This window comes from Daucus carota, chromosome 5, assembly GCF_001625215.2.
Source record: "Daucus carota subsp. sativus chromosome 5, DH1 v3.0, whole genome shotgun sequence".
NCBI lineage: Eukaryota > Viridiplantae > Streptophyta > Magnoliopsida > Apiales > Apiaceae > Daucus > Daucus carota.
The window spans coordinates 3,456,882-3,483,032 of record NC_030385.2 but is presented as its reverse complement, the minus strand read 5'-3'; the positions used below and the strand labels follow the sequence as shown (position 1 = coordinate 3,483,032).

Below are 26,151 nucleotides of genomic sequence, written 5' to 3'. Positions count from 1 at the left end.
ACATATTTTGTATTCTGTTATCAGATTTAGATGATATATTTTATTTATAAAAATTTAAAATAATAATAATAAATTATTTTTCAAATATATTTAATTAATATAGCCATCATACCATAAAAGCAAAATGCATTGAGCAAATTTTACAATTTATATTACTGATCCAATTTAATTTATAATTTTTAACTCACGTGGTTAGACCAGTTTTCTAAAGCTCTCACTTTTCGGTCGGCCACCGTTTCGACTTTCGATTAACTTTCAGACATGTTCAAATTCTAGAGTCGTTTGGCAAATTATTGCTAGCATACAATGGTCCGTGCAGCAAGAATACAAGATGTGGCAAAAAAAATTATTCCCAGGAATAAGAAATTCCCTATTATAACTGCTGATGAATTACATTACAGTGCTTAATTCGATTCTATTGCGACAAGTTTCCTTCCATTGAACATTGCACTAATAAGTTGTTGAGTAATGCTACGTACCCCAAATCCCCCCTCTCCATTAGCCAGATTACACGATCATGTGTCCGGCTGAAACATAATTTGTTCGCAAAAATACTGCCACCCAACATGGGCCTCTTTAAGTTTGTCTATGCATGATGATTTTGTTATACATTCTAATAATTCATATACCAGGCTCACTAATTCAGCTGAATTTCCCTGAGAAGCATATGCAGTCGAGGAAAGTTCTTGGAGGTTGCTGAGCACTTTTTAATTTCCCGGGATTGGATGCAACAATGGAAGGGCCGTTCTCATTTAATTGTTGTTGTTTGCCATCGACAACTTTTTTGCCTTCATGAACAATGGTGACCTCGCAATACTCTGGTGCGCTCTTCTGAACATATTCTGCTTTTCCTACACTCTTCTTTAATAGCCTGGATAACAGAAAAATGCCAATCATGAATACGTGTCAAAGTGCCAATTAAAGTTGAGCTACATAACAACTCATAAGAAGGCGTTACTTGTTCACTTTAACATCAATGAGCCAACAATATATTCTAGAGCCATTACTAGTTCAACTTAGTCATGCAACATTGGGGAATTGTAAAGGAGCCAGATAAAGAGTTATTACGGTCCTTTATTGAAGAAAACTGAAAGAGCAGTACCTAATAGGAGGCCGTTTAGTTCCCATGACAAGGTTTGTAATGTTAAGGACTGGAATTAGATCTAGGATTGCTTTGGTTACTGCATTACTTTCAACAAGCATCGTGTCCACAGGCACCTGTATATTAAATACGAAGCATAATTCAGTAAGTCTGGATTCCCCGGTAATATGTTAAATATTTTAATTCATTCTTGAGAATATAAACTCACTCTGGCATCAGTACAGAGGGTGATGTATTTCTGCAATAGATTTCTCCTCTTGTTATTCTCTTCCTTAATGTAGATTTGCACCTGTTCATTACTTAACTGGCTGCTTGATAGCCTCCCAACTGTTGCAAAACAATTATGAATCGACTCAGATCATATTAAAATCACTGCATCAGACTTTAGTCGAACTGTGAGTACTCTATCATATCATCTGCTGTTTTTCTGAACAGTAATCAGCTTTGTATTGATGTCATGCGAATGTAGGAGAACCAAAGTGAGGAATTTGCACAATTTTATTACGTCTTGTCAGGAAAAGAGAGAAATTCATACATGACATTTAAATGTATTACATTTTTCACTAAAATTACTTTTAGGCTACTGGCAGTCGGTTTTCATTTGCTTAGAAGCTAAAATGGAGACACTGGGAAAATCTGCAATTCCCAAAACCAGGCATCGACTTGTTTTCTGTCGAAAACAGTTCATCCATTTTTTAGTTACATTTTAAAGTTCACTTAATAATTTTTAAAATCTATCTAATTATTTTCATTTACATTTCCAAAAGAATGTTGTATAAAGTGAAATCCTGAAAAATCTTGCATATGGCATCAATACTCCACTAGAACTATTTGGTCACATGTCTAGACAATATAAATCATAATGCAATTAAGATTCCGTGATAAGGCAAAACTATTGAACAGAAGTTCATTAGACAGATATCAGGAGGAAGACAAATCTAAACTAAGTCTTATCAGAAAAAGAGAAAGAAATTCATGCATGAAATTTAGATGTCTTACATTTTTCACTAAACTTACTGCTCGGCTACTGGCAGTCAGTTGTCATTTGCCTAGAAGCTAAAATGGAAATACTGGGAAAATCTGCAATTCCAAAAACCAGATATTGACTTGTTTTCTGTCGAAAACAGTCCATCCATTTTTTAGTTACATTTTAAAGTTTACTTAACAATATTTAGAATCTATCTATATATTTTCATTGACATTTCTAAAAGAATGTTGTATAAAGTGAAATCCTGAAAAATCTTGCATACTTCCACTATTTGATGGCATCAATCCTGCACTAGAACTATTTGGTCACATACCTATATAGACAATATAAATCATAATGCAATTAAGATTCCGTGATAAGGCAAAACTATTGAGTATTGAAGAGAAGTTCATCAGACAAATCTAAAGAACATGATCCCTTGAGACCATATTTGCAAGTAGAGGATATGTGTTACCAGGTGTAGGGATGTAGGCGATGGGCGGATAAACATGAACAAGAAAAACGCGTGTTCCTGGAAGAGCAGCATGATTGAGAACCCATGTGATCACATCCAAATCATTTTTCCCCACTGCAACAAAAACATCAGCACTTCCTTCCTCTCTGCTACATATGCTACTCTTTATATCCTCTCCTAATTCGACGATTTCTGGTGACATCATCTGATGGTTATAGTACTGTATGTCTTCTGAGCTCCTTGTTTCCATCCTAGTCCTGGTCTTTCTCCGGCATGATAAACTATTTTACAAAAGGGAGATGTAAACAAAGATATCGAAAGTATGGGGAATTAATTTTGCTAAATATTTTATATCAACGTTGCTTTCGAAGCCTTATTTACTTAAAAAAGGGGCGGTTCTCTTTTGTCAATTTGCAGGTCTTTTTTATGTCAAACTCTCCGGGCACCACCTGTGGCCTTGGTTTAACAGAAGAAGTTTGTTTAAATTTTTATCTTCCGCATATCCTCATAGAAAGACCTCTAAATTGACTTGTGTTATGAGGGAAGCGATAGGAGAATCTTACATCTCATCCTTACAATTGAGAAAGAGTCGCATTTTGTGCACTTTATGTCTGGCATGTGTCCATTTGCAAGTGAAAGTGAGTACTGGACCAAGTCATTGGGGTCACCGGCCTGATCAGCTAATTGGTAGGATGAGTATAATTTATCAAGCCTACCATCACAGAGTGATGATCTTTAAGGCAAAACCAGGATAGCCTCATACTTGAGGCTCAGGCCTATTCTGTGATATTGTAGCACAAGAATAAATATCAAGAAATTAAACTTCTAGACAAAGAGGGACTTCTAGGCCTAGAAATTAAACTCATCTCAAACTTCTAGGCTAGTGAGTAGACCCGGTCATTCGGGCGGGCCGAGGCGGTTCGGGCCGGTTCAGCCGGTTTTTGAACCGCCACTGGTGGAACCGTAACCGGCACATCAATACTGGCGGTCCGGTTCGGGCCGGGCCGGGCTGAGAAATTGGAAACCGTAACTGTGGAATACGGTTCACATGGTTTTTCTGGTTTCTCCGGTTTAACGGTTCGGTGGGTTGGTGGTTCGGCGACTGCGGTTCAATCAGTTGTGGACTTGTGGTCGTGGACTTGTGGTGTAGGCGATTAGACGTATAGCACTAGCAGTTGGCAGACTACAAGTACAACAGTACAACTCTACAGACAAATACGTGCGTGCGTGCGTTTTTCTTTTTCTTTTTCTAGTTTATTTTTGTTTTATAGTTACATGTTTAAATTTTAATAATTTTTAAATATTAAAAATTCGATAATAAAGTTTTATATGACTAATCTATATTATATTATTAAAGTCGAAACATTATAAAATTTGCGAATCGAAGATCTTGAAACCGTAACCGACTCATCGTCAACCATGGTTCGTGCCGGTTCGAACCGGCACGTGAAAATGCGGGCTAAATGACGGTTCGGTCCGAGCCAAACCGTCCGAATGGTCGGCTCTACTAGTGAGTATGAGTTTGAGATGGGGCAAGGTAATGTAGGATTGAAGTATTTGGTTTTATGGATGAATTTAATTGTTTTAAAAAAAATTTGAGAGTTTAATTCAGCTAGTTTAAAATACTTCCTCTGTTTTTAAATATAGGTCGTTTGACTTTTTTGCACACACTTCGAAATCTATTGACCGCATAGTTAAAATCGTTATTTTTGTTTTCGAATAAAAATATATGATTAATATTATAATTCAGAAAAATAAAATTTTCAAAATTATATGATTTTTGCTATGTGGTCAAAAGGCTTGGAAGTGTGTGCCAAAAAGTAAAGCGACTTATATTTCAAAACATATGGAGTATTTTAGAATTAACAAGTTTTATATAATTTTGAATTATCATTACTCTGTTTGAAAAAGTGTTATATCGCGAGACCCCGGCGGAATGTTACTCCTTTCTTCCCGTAAGTAAATTAGGTGAAATTCTTGAATTTGAATTGTTACAAAATTTTACTCCCTTTCTTTTACCCCCTCTCCTAGGGATGGACATCGGGTCCCTTCGGGTCGGGGATCGCTATAACCGGTCCCGATCCCCGAATCCTAACCCAATTCCCATCCCCGGCCCGATCCCCATCGGGGATTAATTTTCGATCCCCATCCCCGGCCCGATCGGAATTCGGGGATACCCGCTAGGGGTGATCAAGAAACCGCCCAAACCGCATAAACCGCCCGCACCGCACCAAACCGCACCACAAAATGCGGTTTTTAATTTTCGTGGTGCGGTTGCGGTTTGAATTTTTCACAAACCGCGCGGTGCGGTGCGGGTTGCGGTTTGACATATTCCTAGTGCGGTTCAAACCGCACCGCACCGCAATAATATATATATATATATATATATATATATATATATATATATATTAGTTATTGTCAAATAAAATTATATTATATTCATATATATATTATGTATAATTATGTTATATATATTCGTTAAATCTCTTCAAATAATAGTTAATAATTAACTTATCGATCTCTCATTACTATTATATCAAATTTGAATGAAATGATTATATTATTATAATATGTCTATTAGTATTCATATTTATTATCATATTTACACTTTTGTTTGTATTATTTTAGTAGTTGTTGTAGCTCTTAAATGATAAATATCATATAAATTCATTACAAGAAAAGATTTTAATTATTGTATATTTAAATTTTATTTCTAACTTCAACTAAAAATATTGATTCTTAAGCATACAAACCGCACAAACCGCACCGCACCGCACCGCATTTTTGTGGTGCGGTTTATGCGGTTTTTATGCTAGCGTGGTGCGGTTGCGGTTTGAGTTTTTAACCAAACCGCATGCGCGGTTTGGTTCGCGGTTTTAGTTAAAAACCGCACCGCCCGCACCGCGATCACCCCTAATACCCGCGGTGATTCGGAGATTTTTAATTTAAACCAAAATTTCTAATTAAATACTTAAATTCATAATTATGATTAGTTTTTTAATATGTCTTATTAATACCTCATTATTTTAATTTATCTTCAATGATTTAATTATGAACTTTTTGATTTTTAAGACTTATATTAATAGAATTGAATATTAAAATTTATTTCAATAAGTTTAATTATATTAAATATATAATTATAATATATAAAATAAATAAACAGGTGATGACTAAAGTTGCACCTAAAGAGGTATATAAACATATTAATAAATAATTATAATATATATAATATAATAATCGGGTGGGGATTGGGCTGACAGTCGGGGATCGCGGATCGGGCCGGGGAATGTGAAAAACCGTACCCGGCCCGATCCCCAATATTTTTTCAAAATCGTCCCCGTTCCCCGACCCGTACCCGAAAAAACCGGGATCGGGTGGATCGGGATTAATGCCCATCCCTGCCCTCTCCTTTCCAACGTGTTCAACCAACCTTTTTATTATCAAGTGTGTGTAATAGAGAAGTAGTGTTGGATTTTGGTAGTTGTTTTCTTTTCAAGAAAAGGTGATTGCCGGGAGAATAGCGGTTTTTCGCGTCTGAATATCGGAATGGAGTTTCAGTTATTCATCTTTGATTTTTCACGGCCTGAATTCCCCTCGGTCGCTTTATCATTTTGCTTCTTGTTTCGATCTCGAATCTTCATTTTTAGTTCACATTTCATCCCTTTCTTTTTCTTTTTCCATCTCTTTGTTTCATCAAAACCCCAAATCTGTCCCTCTCAATCATCAGTACTCGGGATCGGTGGTAAGAAATCGACATGCACTTTAGACAGCAGTTAAGGTGGTGTTTGGCAAACACTTAAAAGCCCGACTTCCGGGATTATAAGTTATGAGCACTTATTCGTACCGTTTGTGTAATAAGTCAAGAAGCACTTATAAAAAGCTAGGAATGCTAGCTTTTGTCTCAGAGCTTCTGCTTATTTCCCAAACACTTTAATCACTTATAAGTCTTATTTTGCTTCTAACTTCTACTCCACTTATTTATTTTAAGCAATAAGCACTTATTTTAAGCTCACCCAAACGGCCCCTAGTGTATTGACGGTTATTGCTTTGGAAGTGCACATAAACGAGAATAGATGGATGGATTACACAAAAGGGAATTAAGTAAATTAAAAAAAGTGTGCAAAGGCGGTTGATATTCGGTTTCACTACAGATCACCCGGCTTCACTACATCAACCATCATCGAAAATCGGGGACTATTTAGGTAAGTCCCGTGTGAAGGAGGCTCGTATCACACACTAATTATTTGATGTGCACTAAGCCGGGGGTCTTCACGGAAACAGCCTCTCTTCTACTTTAAGGGTAGGGGTATGACTGCATACATCTCACTTTCTTCAGACCCTGCTCTAAACGGGATATACTGAGTATGTTTGGTTTGGTTTATATAATTTTGAGTTATTAATTTAATTTTGTATTAACAACTCCAACACATTTTCCTGTTTGCAATCCTCGACAATCACATCAAAATTCGAATTGCTTCTACTCCCATTCACTGCACCACTATTAGCTTCACATTCGAAAATGCATTTAGTATTCCTTCGTCTCTTTATCCATTGACCAGTATAATTCTTCCCTCCAGCCATTTGCTTAGAGTAAAATAGATTTTTGATTCCCTATATTTTAGATAAAATTATTTTAATATATTTTAAATTTAAATATATTAATATATATTAATATATTTAAATTTAAATGAAGACCTGTGACTCCGCTGCGAGCCTGAGTTGCATTATGCATGTGTGACTACTGTATGCATTTAGGTCCAAGCCCAATAAACTTTAACTGATGAGTAGTTCCTCGAGTAACAGATCTTCCTAATAAATTAAGTCCACTATTCATGCGATTATAAAATCTCAGTTGTCTCATTCATTTTAAAGAAATTTTTACTAATTAACTGACATAATCAAGTGCTACATATATTTATTGATCAGCTTATTTCACAAAGTTTATTCATAATCGAAAAGTAAGATTCTAGAATTGAACAAGTGAAGAAATCGCAACTTATAAGTCATGAAATTCTAGATGGATTGTTGTTCGGGAAGGCGAAAGGCCCATCAAATCAAACGTGTTTAACCAATTTGTGATGGCTCTCATGTTTAAGATGCGACCCACGTTTGAATTTAAGCACCAATCAACATCATATCGACCAAACCAGTTTCCGGAAAGCCCAAATAGTTAATGTTCAAGATTAGCTGTTTACGGATAAAAAACCAAAGGGCCCTGCGTACGGTTCAGTTAAACTTATACTCCCTCTCCCTCTCATTTCTTTACGGTTACTATTTTGAGATGTACCTCTCATTTCTTTACATTACCATAAATAGTAAGTTTTTTTCATCATTACACCCACTATCTTCCCCACTATCTCATATTTAACAATAAAAACTACTATTACGCTCACTACTTTCCTCCACTATCTCAAATATTTTTCATACATTGTCTTGGTCTCCGTGTCCCCCTCCAATGTAAACAATTTAGGAGGACGGAGGGAGTACATCGTTATATATGTCTTGGTCACGGTCAGATTGTATTTGTGTCGCTCACGATCGAAATTATATAACACTTATTTTGAAAAAAGAAATAAAATTTTGTTCATAAGAAGTACATTTCATATTTTTGACATACGAGCTTTCATCATATAGTTTTTTTTTTAATTTTTGCAAATACAAGTATTACTAAGAAATTTATGGAGAGCAGGACAATGAATTTGTGATAGTGTATAATTTATTATTTTCTAAAAGGAAAAGGTTAAGATATTACCCCACCAAAAATAAAAGTTATACACTCAAAGTCAGAAAATTGAAAACATCAATTTATTTTAGTGACTTACTTTTATTTTCTTAATTTGATTTCATGAAAAATATATTGAAATACTTTAAAAGATATATTATTAATTTTTATATTTAGTAAATCGTAAAAATTGAAAGATTATCCAAATAAATAAATGTTTTCACTTAAAAATCTTACCTATAAATAATAGATATTTTTTTTCCGAATGAAGTCAAATAGTACAATTTTGGAAAAGTTGATCAGTTTGCTTATATTTTAACCCCTAATTCAAGTTTCTCACTGCAAGTAAGCAGGTAATTACAAAAAAATCACATTGGAGTCATACTTTATTGTTTTTAAACATTTTAAATCTCGTTTAAGGTTGTCTTTTACTCCGTACTTTTTACTAATAACAATGACAAAAGAGCCTGCGGCAATTTTAAAATTTTGATTCCCATGGTAACTTCCACGCAAGGAAATGTTCTTTGAATTTTGAAATCCTTCACAAAGCTGTGTCATGTGACTAAGCACCATGTTGTTTGAAGTGATAGGCTTAATCAATAAACAGTGAATATGATATATTCCATCAGTTCCATCATATTCTTTACACAGTACAATGTAATCTTGACATGTATTTTAAAACTCTCGCTAAGCATATTTACATAATTTATATTTAAAATATTTTCTTTCCTAAATTAATATTTAAACATTGAATTTTATTCAAAAAAAAAGAAAATTTTAAAAATAAATTACGCAACTATACTTAACAGAAGCCTTAAAATGCGTGTCTAGCCCTCTCTCCCTAGCTCTGAAGGGAGCATAAGATAAGATGATAGGATATTACTAATTTTAATATCACATATAATATATATATATATATATATATATATATATATTTTTTCAATAAATATATATATAAAATATTTTCATGAAATCAAATTAAGAAAATAAAAGTAAGTCACTAAAATAAATTAATGTTTTCAATTTTTAGAGTTTGAGTGTATAACTTTTATTTTTGGTGGGGTAATATCTTAACCTTTTCTCGTTCGTTATAATTATAGTTTGATTTCTCTCCGTGGTGAGAGTGTGTGATTTTTCTCTTCTTCTGTGAGAGTTGATTTGGGTTTATCGATAAAAACCTTTCGAAAATTGCATTTGTGGTTGATAACTCAAACGAGTTTTTTTGGAAAAGATGGTGAACACAGAGTAATGATCTATAAATATACTATCGTCAATTTCACATCACTTATTTGTCTCATTTTGTGTAAGAAGACAGGCGTGTTAATCATGTTTGTTCGACTCGATCATTTTTTAGATACCGCATGACTGCTATTTTTTGAATTATCTCTTTATCTTTAAAAAAATTAATTATAAAAATTTTAAAACACGTGTCAATAATTAGACTGAGGGTGAGTAATGTTCAAATGTTCAAAGCAACTCTACGAACATGTGTTACCATCATAACCGAGAAAAAATGAAAGCAAAGACGAGAACTACAAACTCCCGAATAATGGGCGCAATTAACAAGTTTGAAACTAGAGGACTACAATTTTGAGCCGTTTCTTGTTTTACTCTTCTTCAATAACCCAACTGTCAAGGAACCAGTTACTCTAAAACCTCGAGGTGTTAGAGAATGGCCCTTTTCAGGATCTTATATTCTAACATTCCCCCTCACTCGAGAGCCCATTTATGAGAATATTGGGGGTGGCAGGGATCGAACCCGAGTCCTCCGCCAACCTGACTCTGATACCATGTAAAGAACCATTCCATCTAAAACCTTAAGGTGTTAGAGGAGGCCCCTTTATGGATCTTATGCTTATATTCAACACTCCCCCTCACTCGAAATCCCATTATTTGGGTTGAAGAGTGGATCACGGGCGCCCATCTTTGGAGCATAAATTGCCTTCGTGTCCATTTTAAATTGTGAGAATATTGGGGGTGGCAGGGGCTCGAACCCGAGACCTCCCGCAAACCTCGCTCTGATACCATGTAGAGAACCATTCCATCTAAAACCTTAAGGTGTTAGAGGAGGCCCCTTTATGGATCTTATATTCAACACTCCCCCTCACTCGAAATCCCATTATTTGGGTTGAAGAGTGGATCATGGGCGCCCATCTTTGGAGCATAAATTGCCTTCGTGTCCATTTTAAATTGTGAGGATATTGGGGGTGGCAGGGGCTCGAACCCGAGACCTCCCGCAAACCTCGCTCTGATACCATGTAGAGAACCATTCCCTCGCTCTGATACTATGTAGAGAACCATTCCCTCTAAAACCTTAAGGTGTTAGAGGAGGCCCCTTTATGGATCTTATACTTTATATTCAACACTCCCCCTCACTCGAAATCCCATTATTTGGGTTGAAGAGTGGATCACGGGCGCCCATCTTTGTGGCATAAATTGCCTTCGTGTCCATTTTAAATTGTGAGAATATTGGGGGTGGCAGGGGCTCGAACTTGAGACCTCCCGCAAACCAGAGCTCTGATACCATGTCAAGGAACCAATTACTCTAAAACCTCAAGGTGTTAGAGAATGGTCCTTTCCAGGATCTTATATTGTAACACCAACCTACTTTCTTCTTTCTTCAACAAATAGAATCATTTTTCTCCTCTAATTATACACACAAAACTCCCACCAAGTACACAACAGTACAGCTGACGCCAAGACTCATCTAGATATACTCACAAACATACAATCTTATTCTATGTATCTCTGTTCCCACCGCACTATCTCATATTCGTCACTTTTATAACCGCCCTTGTTGCCCATAAGTCCAGTCATCATAAGATTTATATTCGTGTCACTTTGTGCAGACACCCACCACGTTAACATATCTTCCTCTTCACCCAATAAAAACAATATTTAAATAGATTTATTACAATTTTTATTTCCATTTATACCCATCTTTCGCAGCCAAGATTTTGTGCTACAGTTATGAGGCTTTTTGTGTATGTGTTGGAGGGCAGGGACTGGATAGTTGAGGAGTCGTACGTTAAATTACAAGTGGGGAAATTTAAATCTAAGACGAGGGTGTTGAAGAACACGAAAAACCCGGTTTGGAATGAGGAGTTTGCGTTTAGAGTTCATGATTTGGAGGAGGAGCTGGTGGTGTCTGTGTATCATCCGAGGGATGATCCGGGTTTTTTTAATGGGTGTGGAGAGTTGGTGGGTCGGGTCAAGATTCCGGTTTGGTCTGTTGCTGATGAAGATAATATGAATTTTCCACCTACTTGGTTTACTATTCAGAGACCCAAGAGCTCAAAGTCTGGGAACAGAGATGCTGGTGAGTACTCTTGTTCTGTGCTCCTTCATTCCTTTCATTTCCGTGCCTATAGTTTCTTTACAATTTTTTATATCGGTTTTTCTATGGTGTGCCCATAGGCACATGCTAAGCGCGGAAAATTTTGTGCTTGAATCATTTTGATTGGTTCCTATCTCTTGACAATGGTGTACACCCTGCAAATACACCAACCACACCAATCAAAATCTCCCAAATACAAAAATTTTCGCGCTTAGCATGGGCACACCCTAGACAAACCGTTTTTATATTACTTACACAGTTTAAAGTTCATATAAAATATAGTTTTTTAATTTATTATTAGAATTTTCCTTTCTTGTATAAATATGTAAAACATCAAATTTTTATTCAGAACAAAAAAAGAGTTTGAAATAATTTGTGAACCTATATTTTATAAGAGTCGGGTGTCAAATCCCGTCTCGGGCTAAACCACAGCTAAACAACGCAGGGAGTATGTATTATGGCGCCTCGTCCTGCCAAATGATTGTTTGTTTGCGGTTTTTTGTTAGTGGTTTTGTATAGTTGAAAAGCAAAATTTAAAAAGTCTGTCCCGTGTATTTTTTTGGTTCATGTTGCATATTTTTGAATACATTGGATTTGAAGTACGGCGATGGATCAGGGAAGTGTTATTTGAATTTTTTAACCGCTACCTTTGGTCACTACGCTATTGATAAATTCTCGAATTTGGTCTATTAGTTTGTCATGTGTAACATTGTGTGAATATGCCTGAAACTAAATGTTAGGTATGTGATTACTGTCGTGGCTAGGACATTTTCCTTTCGTATCGAGTGCCATATATTAAAAAAATGTAGTAATAATGATAATTATGCCTCAAAGGTAGGGGGTGTCAATTTCGGGTTAAAGTTACTTAAAATTGCATGAAATTGAATTTTAAGTTGAAGGGAATGAAATAATTTCGGGTCACTTTCAGGTTGAGCGGGTCTTTTTTGAGTAACTTTTGGGTTTTGTCTCGGTAAATTGGGTGGCAAATCGGATTGGGTTCATGCGGGGTTTCGGGTCTTGCCTGATATTGTCACCCCTACTCAAAGGCTTAAAAAAATCTCCAACTTATTTAATTTCTGTGCAACAAGTAATAATAATAATAAAATTCAGGAATAGGGAAGTTCTTGAATCTTTAATGTGGCATATACAAACTTTGTGGAAATAGCACTGGATATATATATGATTTAGGTTTTTTTATTTTGACAACGATAAGAACTTTTTTAAATTTGTTGGGCCAATGAAGGAAAAATCCTGGTCACTCTTTCTCTGCATGGAAGAGATCCTGAGAATAATTCCAGTGAACCACCATTGTATGCTCAACCAAATATCATTAATGGAAATGGTGAAGATTGGGAAGGTATGTACGCTTCATCACAAGATAATACCAACTCAAAGTCACCATCTCGTCATAAGATCCTGGGGGGAAAACATTTAATGAAACCCATTGCTGGACGATTAAAGAAGCTCTTCAATAAGAATGAGGATAGCTCAACAGTTGATGATTCATCTGAACTATCTACTACAGTGTCTGATTATGAGGATTGTGTAGATGAGCATCCAGCAGAGGAGCCTATCTCCGGTCTTAGTTTTGATGAATTGATGGAAATGGTGCGGTCAGCAACGATAGACAGGGAAATGCCAGAGAATCTGCAGGGGGGTGTTCTTGTTGATCAGACATATGTTGTGCCTCCTAAAGAGCTGAATGAGGTTCTTTTTGCTCCGAATTCACAGTTTAAGAGAGACCTATCAGATTTGCAAGGAACAACAGATGTTCAGGAGGGGCCTTGGAATTGGAAATCAGAAGAAAAGTCGTCTTTAACACGAGTTGTTGCCTATACAAACCCACCATCAAAACTAGTAAAGGCTGTCAAGGCCACTGAAGAGCAGACCTATATTAAGGCAAATGGATCGGAATTTTCTGTTTCTGTAAATGTCAGTACACCAGATGCACCATATGGCAGCACATTCAAAATTGAAATTTTGTACAAGATAACCCCTGGGCCAACATTATCTTCTGGAGAAGAAACCTCCCATCTTATAATATCATGGAGCATTAATTTTCATCATAACACTATGATGAGAGGCATGATTGAAGGAGGAGTTCGTCAAGGATTAAAAGATAGTTTTGATCAGTTTGCTGGTTTACTGTCTCAAAATTACAGAACATCAGATCCTTCAGCTATGTCAAATAAAGATCAAATGCTGGAAAATTTGCAGACTGAGCACCAGTCAGATTGGGAGTTGGCAATTGAATACTTTTGGAATTTCACTGTAATTTCCACCATTTTCACAGTGATGTATGTTTTTGTGCATATACTACTATCTGGGACAAGTAAGCTACAAGGATTGGAGTTTCATGGTCTTGATTTGCCAGACAGTTTTGGAGAACTCATCACCAGCGGGATTCTAGTTCTTCAGCTTGAGCGCGTTTATGTCATGGCGTCTCATTTTATAGAGGCGAGGTTTAGGAAAGGTGAACAATATCACATTCTTTGTATTTTTCCCTATGTTGAGTTTATGTTTAAAACACTAATTTTTATTGGGATCCATATTGATTATAACAGGAAGTGATCATGGAGTCAAAGCACAAGGTGATGGATGGGTGCTTACAGTAGCACTAATTGAAGGGACAAATTTAGCTTCCTTAGACTCGGAAGAGCTACCAGATCCCTATGTAGTGCTCACCTGCAATGGAAAGACACGAACAAGCTCTGTCAAGCTTCAAACTCTTGATCCTCAATGGAATGGTATGAGTATTAAATTGTTAATAGGGTTTGCCTGTTGCATTCTCATCTCTAAGACTGATCATAATTAAAAACTATGCAGAGATACTTGAGTTTGATGCCACAGAAGAACCGCCATCAGTGGTGGATGTTGAAGTTTTTGACTTTGATGGTCCATTTGACCAAGCTGTTTCACTTGGGCATGCTGAAATTAATTTGTTAAAACACAATTCTACAGAACTGGCAGACATGTGGGTTCCTCTTGAGGGAAAACTTGCTCAGGCTTCTCAGTCAATGGTGCACTTGAGAATATTTTTGGACAACAATAATGGTGTGGATACTATTAAAGAGTATTTAAATAAGATGGAGAAAGAAGTTGGGAAGAAGGTGAACACTTGCCTTGTGTATCATGTTGTGTTTTTTGGAGTTGAACCGGTCAATTAATGTCTGTTCTTCTGCTTGACAGTTGAACCTTCGGTCCCCTCACAGGAATTCTACATTCCAGAAACTTTTTTCATTGCCACCAGAAGAGTTTCTCATTAGTGATTTTTCGTGTTCCCTTAAAAGGAAGATGCCACTACAGGTACCATGGCTACTAGCTGGTGTGTTTTTCTGTTTTGTTGGCTCTTTTGATCTTTATTCTTCGGAAAATTGAGAAGAGAATTAACTGTTAAGGCAAAGTAGATAGTCACATAAATGTGAGAAATGGACAATGTGTTATCATGGGTTTCACTGTGGAACTCCTGGGAAGCAAACTTCAACATAGCTTATTCATTATAACAAATCTATTCATCATAATGAATCTCCATTTCCTAGGCATGACCTGTTTTACATGATCGCAAATCATAAGCAAGCAGTATGCTTTATTATTGTTTATAGTTTATATTGTTCTGAACGGCATTCTGTTTAACGATTTGTGGTGTGAAAGCGACATTTATTGACCACCATAACATAACATGTAATTGGTATAGAACTAGTATTATAAGCTAAAGTAAGTAGCACATCTATGTAGTTATAAGAATGAAGTTAATCAGTTCCCATGCATCTTATGAAAGTAGATGCTTAGTTTTCACAAAGATTTTATATCCTTCATGACACGTTATTTATAGCCCAAACACCCCTGCTCATAATTTTGTTTGTAAACTTTGGTGCAGGGACGACTCTTTCTATCTTCAAGAATTGTTGGTTTTTACGCAAACTTGTTTGGACACAAGACCAAATTTTTCTTTCTTTGGGAAGACATTGATGATGTTCAAGTGCTTCCCCCGTCCCTGGCATCTTTTGGAAGTCCCTTGCTTGTTATAGTTTTGCGAAATGGTCGTGGTCTGGATGCTAGGCATGGTGCAAAGTCTCAAGATGATCAAGGCAGGCTGCGGTTCTATTTTCATTCTTTTGTATCATTCAGTGCAGCTAGCAGGTAGAGAAAGAAATTAGTTGCTTAGCATGTAATACATTTGTTATTTGATCAAGGAGTTGATAACTATTTTGTAAAAACAGGACGATTATGGCCCTGTGGAAAACCAGAACACTGAGTCCGGAGCAGAAAGCTGAGATCGCCGAGGAACAACAAGAACAAGATGGCAAGTCCACTGTTCCTGATGAGGATTTCGCTTCGATCGTTGAAGATGTGAAGATGTCAAAGATCTACTCTGCAGAAATTCCTGTTAATGTAAGTTGCTAACTCTTTAATTGATCGCTCCTCATCCGTACTCGAAAGTGGCAATAAATGCCAGCTTGTACATACTCCTGTCAATATGCAAGATAGAAATGCAAAGTGCATCTACGAGGAGTAAATGTTTTCAACTAGATTTTTTTTTAGATCTTTAGTGATTACTATTCTATAATTTATGCACCATGCATCTTGTGGATTAATTTTTACAATGGTGCAGGTCAAATCATTGATGGAGATATTTGATGGAGGATATATGGAGCATGTGGTGATGGAAAGATCTGGTTGTCTGAATTATGTAACTACCAGTTGGGAAGAAGTAAATTCGAATGTATTTGAAAGGCGGATGTATTTCAAATTCAACCGTCAAGTTTCAATCTTCGGAGGAGATGTGACCTGCACACAGCAAAAATCTCCCATTTCTAATGGATGGATTGTAAATGAGAGTATGGTCTTACATGACGTTCCTTTTGGCGACTACTTCCGTGTAAGTGGCTCACTATTGTACCTTTAACAGGGTGTTCTGCATGTTGTTCCTGCAATAGTGAATATTAAAATAAATGAATTGAAATTGTTAAGGTTGTCAGTGACCAATTTCCTCTACTTTCACTTCCTGCTTAGAATAGAAGTAGACTTCCTCACCTCCACTAAATTAGTTAACATTAGATTCTATTTTTTGGAGCCCAGGTTCAACTGAGGTACGAGATTGAGAATTCCAAGCTTTCCATTTCATCATGCAAGTGTGATGTGTATATTGGTGTAATGTGGCTGAAGAGCACCAAGTTTCAGGACAGAGTAACAAGCAACATCGTTACAAAATTTAAGCATCGATTGAAGGAAATTTTTGAGCAGGTCGAGAGGGAGATCTTATTAGCAAGTCAATAGTATGCTGGCTACCCGGGGTAATTATCTAAGCGTCTTTTTCAGCCTCTCTGGTGGACTAATTTATCATAAGACATGTTCCGATGTTTGTTGCATGATAGACTATACATACTACTGATCTGCAGAAATATTTTTAGTGTGGCTGATTTCAAGGAACAACGGATTTACTATATAATTAGTACGTTGTAAATTTGGATAGGGATTCGAGTAGTCAAGGTCTCAAGGATACTTTTTGCATCATGTAAATAGCACTCATTTCTCGCTGTGTTGTTATGTATCGGTGTTTTTATATTGTTTCCAAAGTTTGCAATCTTCTCTCCCAACTTAGAACACAATCCTAGTCTCCTTCCATGCATGCATGTCTACCCTTGAACCCTATACATGATACTCTTTTCAAATCCTGCTCTTGCTCTGGGTGTCGGAATAAGTTTGATTCGGTCAGGTCTGCTTGTTAAATTTATGTTGAAAAGAAGTTGACGAATCATGTAATCTGGGCACCTTGAATCTGGCACGGGGAATTCCGTCTGATTGTATTGGAAGGCCAATGAATTGGGAGTTCCCTATTGGTCTTAGAAGCCTTGGTCTCTTTTCTTTCAAACTCTCTTGTACTCGTTATTTTGGACTTGAATATGTAATTCGACTGGTTTTTTCGCATGTGCATGCTGGGTTTATATAACATATTTTGTGTCGTTATGTCGTGTTCAAGATCATTTATCTGTTCAGCGGATTTTTAGCTAGAGCATAAACGGTTATTTACATGTCCTCCGACAGTTCTTTTAACTTTACTGAAATGAGATTTACCAGTTCAGTGAAAAGAAAGTGCTGAACGGAGTTTTGATATAATCCTGTGCATGATGCATTTAACGGTTCAAAATCAGTATGTTATATAAGCTCTCCCGACATTTGTTTATCACGATCAGGACCCATCGGTTGGCGTCTTTTACTTGATGAAGTACGGCGGAGTAAATCTTACGAGCTCCATCTTTCTGAGCTTCGATTCGAAGTCGTCGAAGCTCAGAAAGATGGAGCTCATAAGATACTATATACCTAGTGATATAATGATAATGATGTGAACTGTTAAATATAGTTAGCATACAGCCGGCCTTGGGCGTTCTCACACTCTACAAAAAGTCAAGAACTACATGAGAAAGAAAGTATTTATCACTTGTTGATAGCTACTTGAATTATTAAAAAAGAAACGGCGCATTGCCTGAAAATGAGATGCATGACGACTTTATTATAAAATAAAATGCTGGTAACTCATATTTATCCTCAAAATTTCACAATTATATCCGTTTTGGAGTCCGTTTATAGGTAATTTATAATAACGATTCATAATAATTTAATATATAAATATTTATTTAAATAATTTCATATTATTAATAATTTATAAATTATCAAAATAATAATGATAATAATAAATTCAAATATTATAGATATAAATAATGTGTTACCTGGACTCAACTGTAAGCGGCCAAACTAGATAGGTGTTCGGACTCGACAAATTTAAAAGTTTTACATATTTTGTGTTCGAGTGCTCGCACTCATATTCGAGTGAAGACAAAACGAAGAGGTGAGACTCTAATAGAGTAATAGTTGCTCTCCAATGAAAAATAATCAGCTAAATTAAAAATATAATACATTTTGTTTCGATGTTATTAATTATATTAATTGGCTATATTTTATAGGGAAAATAAATTTTTTTGTCACTCAACTTATTGCGTTTTTAGAAATCTACTACTCAACTAAATTTATTTTGTTAGGTTTGGGTTTTTTTTAACCACCAATTTAAATTTGGATTTTTTTTTATTCTTTTTTTTGACAGAAATGCACTTGCTCGTATCGAGAATACGCCAATACTCCGAAGAGTTTCTTTCATTCAAAAAGTTTATTATCTAACCGAAAGACAAGAAAATGTCTCCGGAAGTTTAGACAATAAAACTTAATGTCTGAAATAAAACGTCCCAAGCTCCAAATCCACGCTACTTCCACCTCATCCCTGAAATAATACAATTCATTAATAACAAGAAAATTATAAATTTAATTATTACAATAAAATATAAAATAGTTTATCAAAAGATGGTAAAGTCAATGAAAGATAAATAAAATAATTTGTGAATAAAATGTGATAAATAAAATAAATACTAAAACAGAAAATATATATATCTAACCAAAGGGAGACCCTTTGGCTAGATATATAACAAACTAAACAAATACTAAGAATATAATTAGTAATATAAGAATTAAAATATAAAAGCTAAAAAATAAAATTCTAATTTTCAAAAATATATCTAAAATTTTAAAACTTAAATATAAAAACGAGCCAACAAAATGGCACCAAATTGCCGTATACCAGGCCAATAATCTACGCCACCAATCATGGCCACCCATAAATGGTACAAATAAAAGCCATAATCAAGACTTGCGAGTAATTATACATCAGTTAACAAATTGCATAAAACTCTAATCAACGAGGATTAAAGCATTTAGAGCATATATTAATTAGCAATAACTCAGAAAACAAAATTCGAAAGTCAGTAACAATCAAACAAAGTCAACTAGCCATTTAAAATAGGCAAAATTAAATCAACATTTACTACTAATAAAGTCAATTTAATAAAATAAAGATGGCAAGAAACTTACTAATTTTACAAGAAAAGAACATATAATCATGCAAGAAATTATCAATAATATTCTATTTTCAAAATCACACCAAAAGATATAATCATCTCATCACCGACATGGAAATAACCATAATCTCGTCATAGTCATTACAATAACGATATACACTCTAACTCCTACAAGCTCAAAACACAATTGCAAACGAACTTGTGACTCTGAATAAATTGTTAAAAAACAACATATCTTACACATAATATACAAAATAAGTTTGACTGAAACTCACCAACGATCTCATCTTCTGGATAAATCAAAAGACAAAATTAAAACAAAAACACACCTCCAGAACATAAAACAAAAAGTAAGAAAATCCGAGATCTTACGACAAAACTCTAAAACATACGAAATTATATACACTAATAAAACAAATAATCACAGAAACATGTTAAGAATTGGGTAGAGTACACCTTTATTTTGAAAGTCGAAATTTTGAATATAGATGAGCCAATGATTTGAGGACCACCATTTAGTGATGAATCGTTGAGCCGCCTCCACATATAGCCAATTCTCACTCGTTCACAACATCTGTGATTTATATACAGATGTTTTGTATGGATAGATTCTGATCACCGTCTACATGAAGTTCACCTTTTGACGCCACCAGGATCCGGGAGCTCGAAAAAATCAGGAACACTTCTCACACACAAAAATGATTAAAAAGGGGTGGATGAAGAAGGCTAAGGCATGGGAAAGATGATTTGAATCTGTGAGATTCAAATCATTTTTGCTTTCTGGAAATTACTGTTATCAATATAAAAACGGTTTTTCTATGGTGTGCCCATGGGCACACACTAAGTGCTAAAATCTATGAATTCGGAAGATTTTGATTGGCTTACACTCTCTAATAATGGTGGACCCTCCTGCATTTACAACAACCACACCAATCAAAACCCTCCAAATGCATAGATTTTAGTGCTTAGCATGTGCCCATGGGCACATAGACAAACCCATATAAAAAAGGCATGGGAAAGATTATTAAATTTGGATTTGATTACATTTACACTTTTAAATTATGAGACACACATTTCAAACCTACTTCTCTTACAAAATTTACCTACAACAATTTGGGCTTATTATCCCACTACAGCGCTGCACAGGCCACAGTGTAAAAAACTCCCAGTTTTCACCACTGTAAAAAAAACCTAATCATCTTTTTGTCTTCTAGCGCAATCTCTATCTCAATATATTTCTTCAGCTTAACAATGGAATCAATCCCAATTATCACTTACACCATGAACAAGCTCCCCAGCTTAACTCGTCCCGCCGGCGCCACCGTCACCGCCTTCGACATCGAACAGCCACCTCCGATCTCCCCGGCCACTCCTCCGCCGGCGGAGCCTTTCTTCGATCCCTCCGTACGCATGCCTGCTCTCACCGATCCCAACATCATCTCCGAGATGCGATCCACCGTCGCCGACGTGTCGCAGACTCGCTCGATTCTCAAGCAACTCGGTCCACGGCCCGATCACGAGTCAGTCGACACAGCGAAGGCGAGGCTCGCGGAGATCGAGGTTAGACTTGCTAACGATCTCGACGAGATCAATCTGAGCGAATCGGACGGCGAGGATTCGAAGAAGGAGGCGGAGAAGGATAAGGAGATTTACAAGGCGGTGATTGCGCTGGATGAGTTACATGAGACTTATGGGAAGGTGTTGGCGGAGGCGGAGGCGAAATTGGAGAGGATTTATGCGGCGGCTGTTGCTGGTCATGGCGGTGGTGATGAGGTGGCGGAGGGGAGTGAGGAGGTCAATGAGGATGTAGTGAGGATTTTACAGGAGGCGAATCAAAAGGATGTGGAGAGGATTGATTTGTCTGATCGCGGTGTGAGGTTTCTCCCTGAGGCGTTTGGGAAGATTCGTACTCTTGTGGCGCTTAATCTCTCGGTTAATCAGCTCCAGGTTAGCTCCGTTCTCGAGTTTTCTGTATCTGTATATGTAATTAAGTTGCTGTTTTTGTTGTATGTTTGTGATTCAGGTGATTACAATTATGAAACTAGTTTGTATTACTGACTTACTTGATTACTAAAACAAAATAAACTTAATAGACAGGTACTGATTATAGCTCAAACTTCGATGATGATGATGATGCTTTTTTCTACATAAGTACATATAACTTATTCGATTAAATTGTTGATGTATATTTGTGTATGTAGCTGATTCTAAGTATTGAATGAGTTTGTATTACTGACTTGATTACTAAAGCAAATAAAATTTACAGTACTCGTACTAATTATAGATCAAGCTACTACAATGATACTTTTAACTGCTACGCATGGACGTGTGGAATCAGGTGTGTTGTCAGTGGATATCTAGGGAATTTTTTGAGATTAATTCATTTGCAGCTTGCTTAAAATGCTTAAACGAAACAGATACGGAAAAAGAGGATGTTTTGGAATATTTTGGATGTTTGATTGACTCATATATTTCTACTGAAATTCCATTGAATGATTCTTTACATTCTTTATACTGGTTAAGAGTATATGAGATCATCATTTTAGGTTCAACCATCTGAGCTCTAGGTTAGCTTTCAAGTCCTTATCTTACAAATTACTGCATTACAATATCATGTGTTCCTACTTGGAACTGGTTATGAATAGTTGATACATTAAAATCTTGAAGTACTTAAAAATCAGAAAGCAGACAGTATATATTTATTTGAACACAAGTCTATAACCAAGTAGAAGTTTTTATTCAACTATTGGGACATTTCTAACTAACAACAGATGTACAACAGTCCAAGGTCAAGGATGCTCAATTTGACTAATATAATTGCAGACTGGTTTGTCTTGAATATCAAAGTTGAAAGTTCCTTAGAAATGTCTGTCAAATCTAGATCTTTTGCAGTTTACTTACTATTAAATCTAAGAAAGAAGAATGTGAATGCTCCTTCAATATTTGAGAGGATCTATTTTGTTGGTGAAGCGTGTATAGCTTATGCTAGCTTGATAGTTATTAGTATGACTTGTCTTTGTTGAAACCTATATTTGTTATTGATAACATTTTGTACACAACTCTGTTGAGCTATACCAGTCTGTAATGGATTATTGGTAACAAAAAATTGCTGTCAAATAATATGAACTAATTTTGGTTAATTATGTTAGTAATCGTAGGGTTAGTAAAAAAAAGTTTAGTTACAATAACACGTAGAGAAAAGAGGAAAACTCCTCCCCATATGTGCAATTGAGTCTATTTTATATCACTAGGTCCTGGTAGCCCTGTCAGCTGATGTGTCTATATACTTATTTGTACACTGTACATCCTGATTTTGGGTTTATTTGCGTGTTTGGACAGTTGATTCCAGATTCAATTGCTGGTCTTGAAAATCTTGAAGAGCTTAATCTTTCATCTAATATGTTGGAGAGTTTGCCAGAATCAATCGGGTTGCTACTAAATTTAAAGACCCTAGATGTCTCTAGCAACAAGCTCACTGCTTTGCCTGACAGCATCTGCAGCTGCAGGTAATTTTCCAAACTTGTGGAACTGATGAAACTTCTCTGAGATCTTTATGTTATTCTATAGGATTGCATATCTAATTATCTTAATTTTGCAGGTCATTAGTAGAACTGAATGCCAGCTTCAACAAATTGACTTACTTGCCAACGAACATTGGGTATGAACTAGTTAATCTGCGCCGGCTTTCAATCCAACTGAACAAAATCCGCACTCTTCCTACTTCTATAGGGGAGATGAGTTCTCTGCAGTTCTTAGATGTGCACTTCAATGAGCTTCAAGGTCTTCCACATTCTGTAGGGAAATTGACAAACCTTGAGTCTATTAATCTCAGCAGTAATTTTAGTGACCTAAAGGAACTTCCGGAGACATTTGGTGATTTAATAAACCTCCAAGATCTTGATATCAGCAATAATCAGATTCATGCACTACCCAATACATTTGGTCAACTTAAAAACCTCCGCACACTTAACTTAGAGGAGAACCCTATCGTAATTCCTCCCAAGGAGATTGTGAATTCTGGGGTTGAAGCTGTAAAGGCATATATGGCTCAGAGGAGGGTCGACCTATTGGCGGAGGAAGAGGCAAGGAGTAAACTCGAAGCCAATGAGGAAACACCGCTGGGTTGGTTAACTCGTAGCACCTCCTGGTTAAAAAATTCAGTTGTAGGCGCCACCCAAAGTGTTTCAGGATATATGGGAGCTCATGAATCCAACCGAGACCCTGCTGTCAATCAGCAGTACTGAATGTGTTCCACAAATCGACTGTCTTCAGCAGAAGTTTAGTATTAGAAATATATCTCTATATCAAACACTTGCATGCCTTCCAATGTTTATTAAGCACATCCCAGCATCTGGGAGACCAATATAAGTGTTTTCACACTTCTTTTTTGTCTGTCTTCTCTTTGAACCCTCAGGAATTGGGGATCTCAAGACATTGATAGGAAATTGAGTTCACTGCTCCATGTGTAGATTATTAAGATATCGAGTTTACACTTTGATTACTTTCATGTGTAAATTATTAAGAGATTGAGTTATAAACTCCTTTTTTGAAGTTTTTAACGCGAAATTCTGAAGTATTTAAATATAATTTTATTTACCAGAAAATAATATACATTTATTAAATAAAATTTTCTGAGTTGGTAAACAACTAGAACTCCTTGCAAAACACGTCCAAACTCAAACAGAGCCGATAAAGAAGAACTCTAGTTTCAGTAAAGATCAGGAGTCCTTGTGAGTAACAAACACCCTCTTAGTATATCACACACACCATATACATTGGCATCTATGAATTAAAACAATCCAGGATATTCAACAAACAAATACAAAAGCTCTTTGAAGCTCTTAATCATCAACCATGTTAGAACTCTTCACTGCGCTTATTCTTCTTTCTAACTTTCTGCTGCTGTTTTTATTGTGTTCCCTTCTCTTTTCGGGGAAGGGTTTAGACTCCATGGCCGAATCCGATGATCACGAGGCCACTGCTACTAATGATGAGACTAATCATCATGTTGATGAGCAGGAGTCGAGTAGTAAAGCAGAATCCAAGTCTAATGAACGCTTCTTGATTAAGGTACGATAAATATTTCTTCTCTGCTTCATTGAATTATAATTAAGAGGGTCTTATGCAAACTAGATCTTCAACAAATCATCAATGTGTTTCTATTTAAGCCATTATTTTCTCTGATTTGTGCAGATCATGAATGAGGAAACAGAGACAGTTAAGCTGTGGTATGTACCGATAATTAATGGAATTCTTGACATCGACATGAATGAACTGAGAAACAGGATCACCGGCCTCTTTGGCTTACCACGTTATTCAAAGCTTGATGTACGGTGTCATGATGAAGAAGGTATGTTGGTGATCATAACCGACGACAGTGATCTTCAGTATGTAATGGCGAAGAAGCCGGAGCAACTGAAGCTATATTTCAGGGATATCAACAATCCAGCAACCTCCCAGGTAGGAGGAGGAGCTGGAATTGAACCTATCTGTACTTCAAAACTTACCAACACTCCAAAGTTTCAGGAACATCCCGAAATCGAGATGGATGACTGGTTACTTACTTGATTGAGGGCATGTCCTCATACCAATGTTCTTTAGTAATTAGCTTGGTGCAGCTTTTCTTAGTATGCAAGATTTTTTTTTGCGTTTGGATCTCTGAATTTCTAGCATGGAATTAATATTTAATTTGACTAATCTTTCGATAATTTTGCTGCTGCTTGACAGTACTAATTCTCGCGGCTCAATCATTACAGAATATAATGAAACACATGTTGAATGACAAAATTTTAGAGTAATCGTCCTCTACTGTAAGAAGAGTTTGAATTTAGACCTGGCAATTGTATATACACAACACAAATGAATGACACGAAAATTTCTTGTTTGTATTTACGTTTTTAGTACAAGATACGAAAGTACATGATCCTAATTTCATATCGGTTTTTGGTTTACCAATCGGGTACACGACACGATCCTAATTTCATATGGGTTCACATGTTGAATGACAAAATTCTGCTTGAGTAATCTTCCTCTAGTGGAAGACGAGCAATCAGGACTTCAAATATGCAGATAAAATCAATGCAGAATTAGAAATACCAGCATATATGAACTCAAACCCTGAGATAAGATCAAAAAGCAGATTTAATATAAGTATTTTTTTAAAGGAAGGAGTAAATAAATATGCATTTTTTCTAGAAATAAGTAATTATTTTACAAAATTAAGAACCCCGGACACTCCATAAACACTTATTTCCAAAAAAAAAAATTACATAAATATGCAATTTTTCTGAAAGCAAGTCTTTTTTTGGCGAAAACAATTTTTTCGATTCTTTTTCTAAGAAAACATGTTTTATGATTAATTCGATTTATATTCGGAGAAGGTTTAGCAGAATTGGTTTCAGAAACAGATTAGAAATCCTTAACCAATATAGTATAGGAAACATCATAGTACAGGCTATATATATGGATTAGATGTTATTAAAACACTCATAATGCAATCAAATTATATATTATGACGACCACAGAATTAAAATCTTTGAAAAATTCTGTAGTCTCCATCATGATTTTGGCCCTGATCACCACAGTTAGTTTTCTTGCTAACTTCATACTCTTATGGTTTTTGTGTGCTTATGTCTTCTGCCATA

General features: G+C 35.9%; 4 protein-coding genes across 4 annotated transcripts; 3 read left to right on the top strand and 1 right to left on the bottom strand.

The window, feature by feature from the left end:
* Positions 1-334: 334 nt before the first annotated feature.
* LOC108221059 (U-box domain-containing protein 52) lies at positions 335-3,109 on the bottom strand. Its single transcript, XM_017394960.2, has 4 exons — positions 2,545-3,109; positions 1,311-1,429; positions 1,103-1,218; positions 335-871 (listed from the first exon to the last, which is right to left on the bottom strand). The coding sequence occupies exons 1-4, from the start codon at positions 2,792-2,794 to the stop codon at positions 643-645; spliced, it is 714 nt and encodes a 237-aa protein (XP_017250449.1). The 5' UTR covers positions 2,795-3,109; the 3' UTR covers positions 335-642.
* A 7,811-nt stretch (positions 3,110-10,920) lies between these two features.
* LOC108223328 (C2 and GRAM domain-containing protein At5g50170) lies at positions 10,921-17,173 on the top strand. The gene is made up of 9 exons (XM_017397521.2): positions 10,921-11,585; positions 12,847-14,076; positions 14,168-14,350; positions 14,430-14,713; positions 14,793-14,909; positions 15,481-15,743; positions 15,824-15,995; positions 16,216-16,482; positions 16,683-17,173. Exons 1-9 carry the CDS (start codon positions 11,237-11,239, stop codon positions 16,878-16,880), a joined length of 3,063 nt encoding a protein of 1,020 aa, XP_017253010.1. The 5' UTR covers positions 10,921-11,236; the 3' UTR covers positions 16,881-17,173.
* A 3,570-nt stretch (positions 17,174-20,743) lies between these two features.
* Positions 20,744-24,066, top strand: LOC108223846 (plant intracellular Ras-group-related LRR protein 9-like). Its single transcript, XM_064093572.1, has 3 exons — positions 20,744-21,454; positions 22,847-23,013; positions 23,106-24,066. Exons 1-3 carry the CDS (start codon positions 20,759-20,761, stop codon positions 23,749-23,751), a joined length of 1,509 nt encoding a protein of 502 aa, XP_063949642.1. The 5' UTR covers positions 20,744-20,758; the 3' UTR covers positions 23,752-24,066.
* Positions 24,067-24,186: 120 nt separating this feature from the next.
* On the top strand, positions 24,187-25,205 carry LOC108223847 (uncharacterized). The gene is made up of 2 exons (XM_017398285.2): positions 24,187-24,577; positions 24,701-25,205. Exons 1-2 carry the CDS (start codon positions 24,362-24,364, stop codon positions 25,073-25,075), a joined length of 591 nt encoding a protein of 196 aa, XP_017253774.1. The 5' UTR covers positions 24,187-24,361; the 3' UTR covers positions 25,076-25,205.
* The last annotated feature ends 946 nt before the right edge of the window (positions 25,206-26,151 follow it).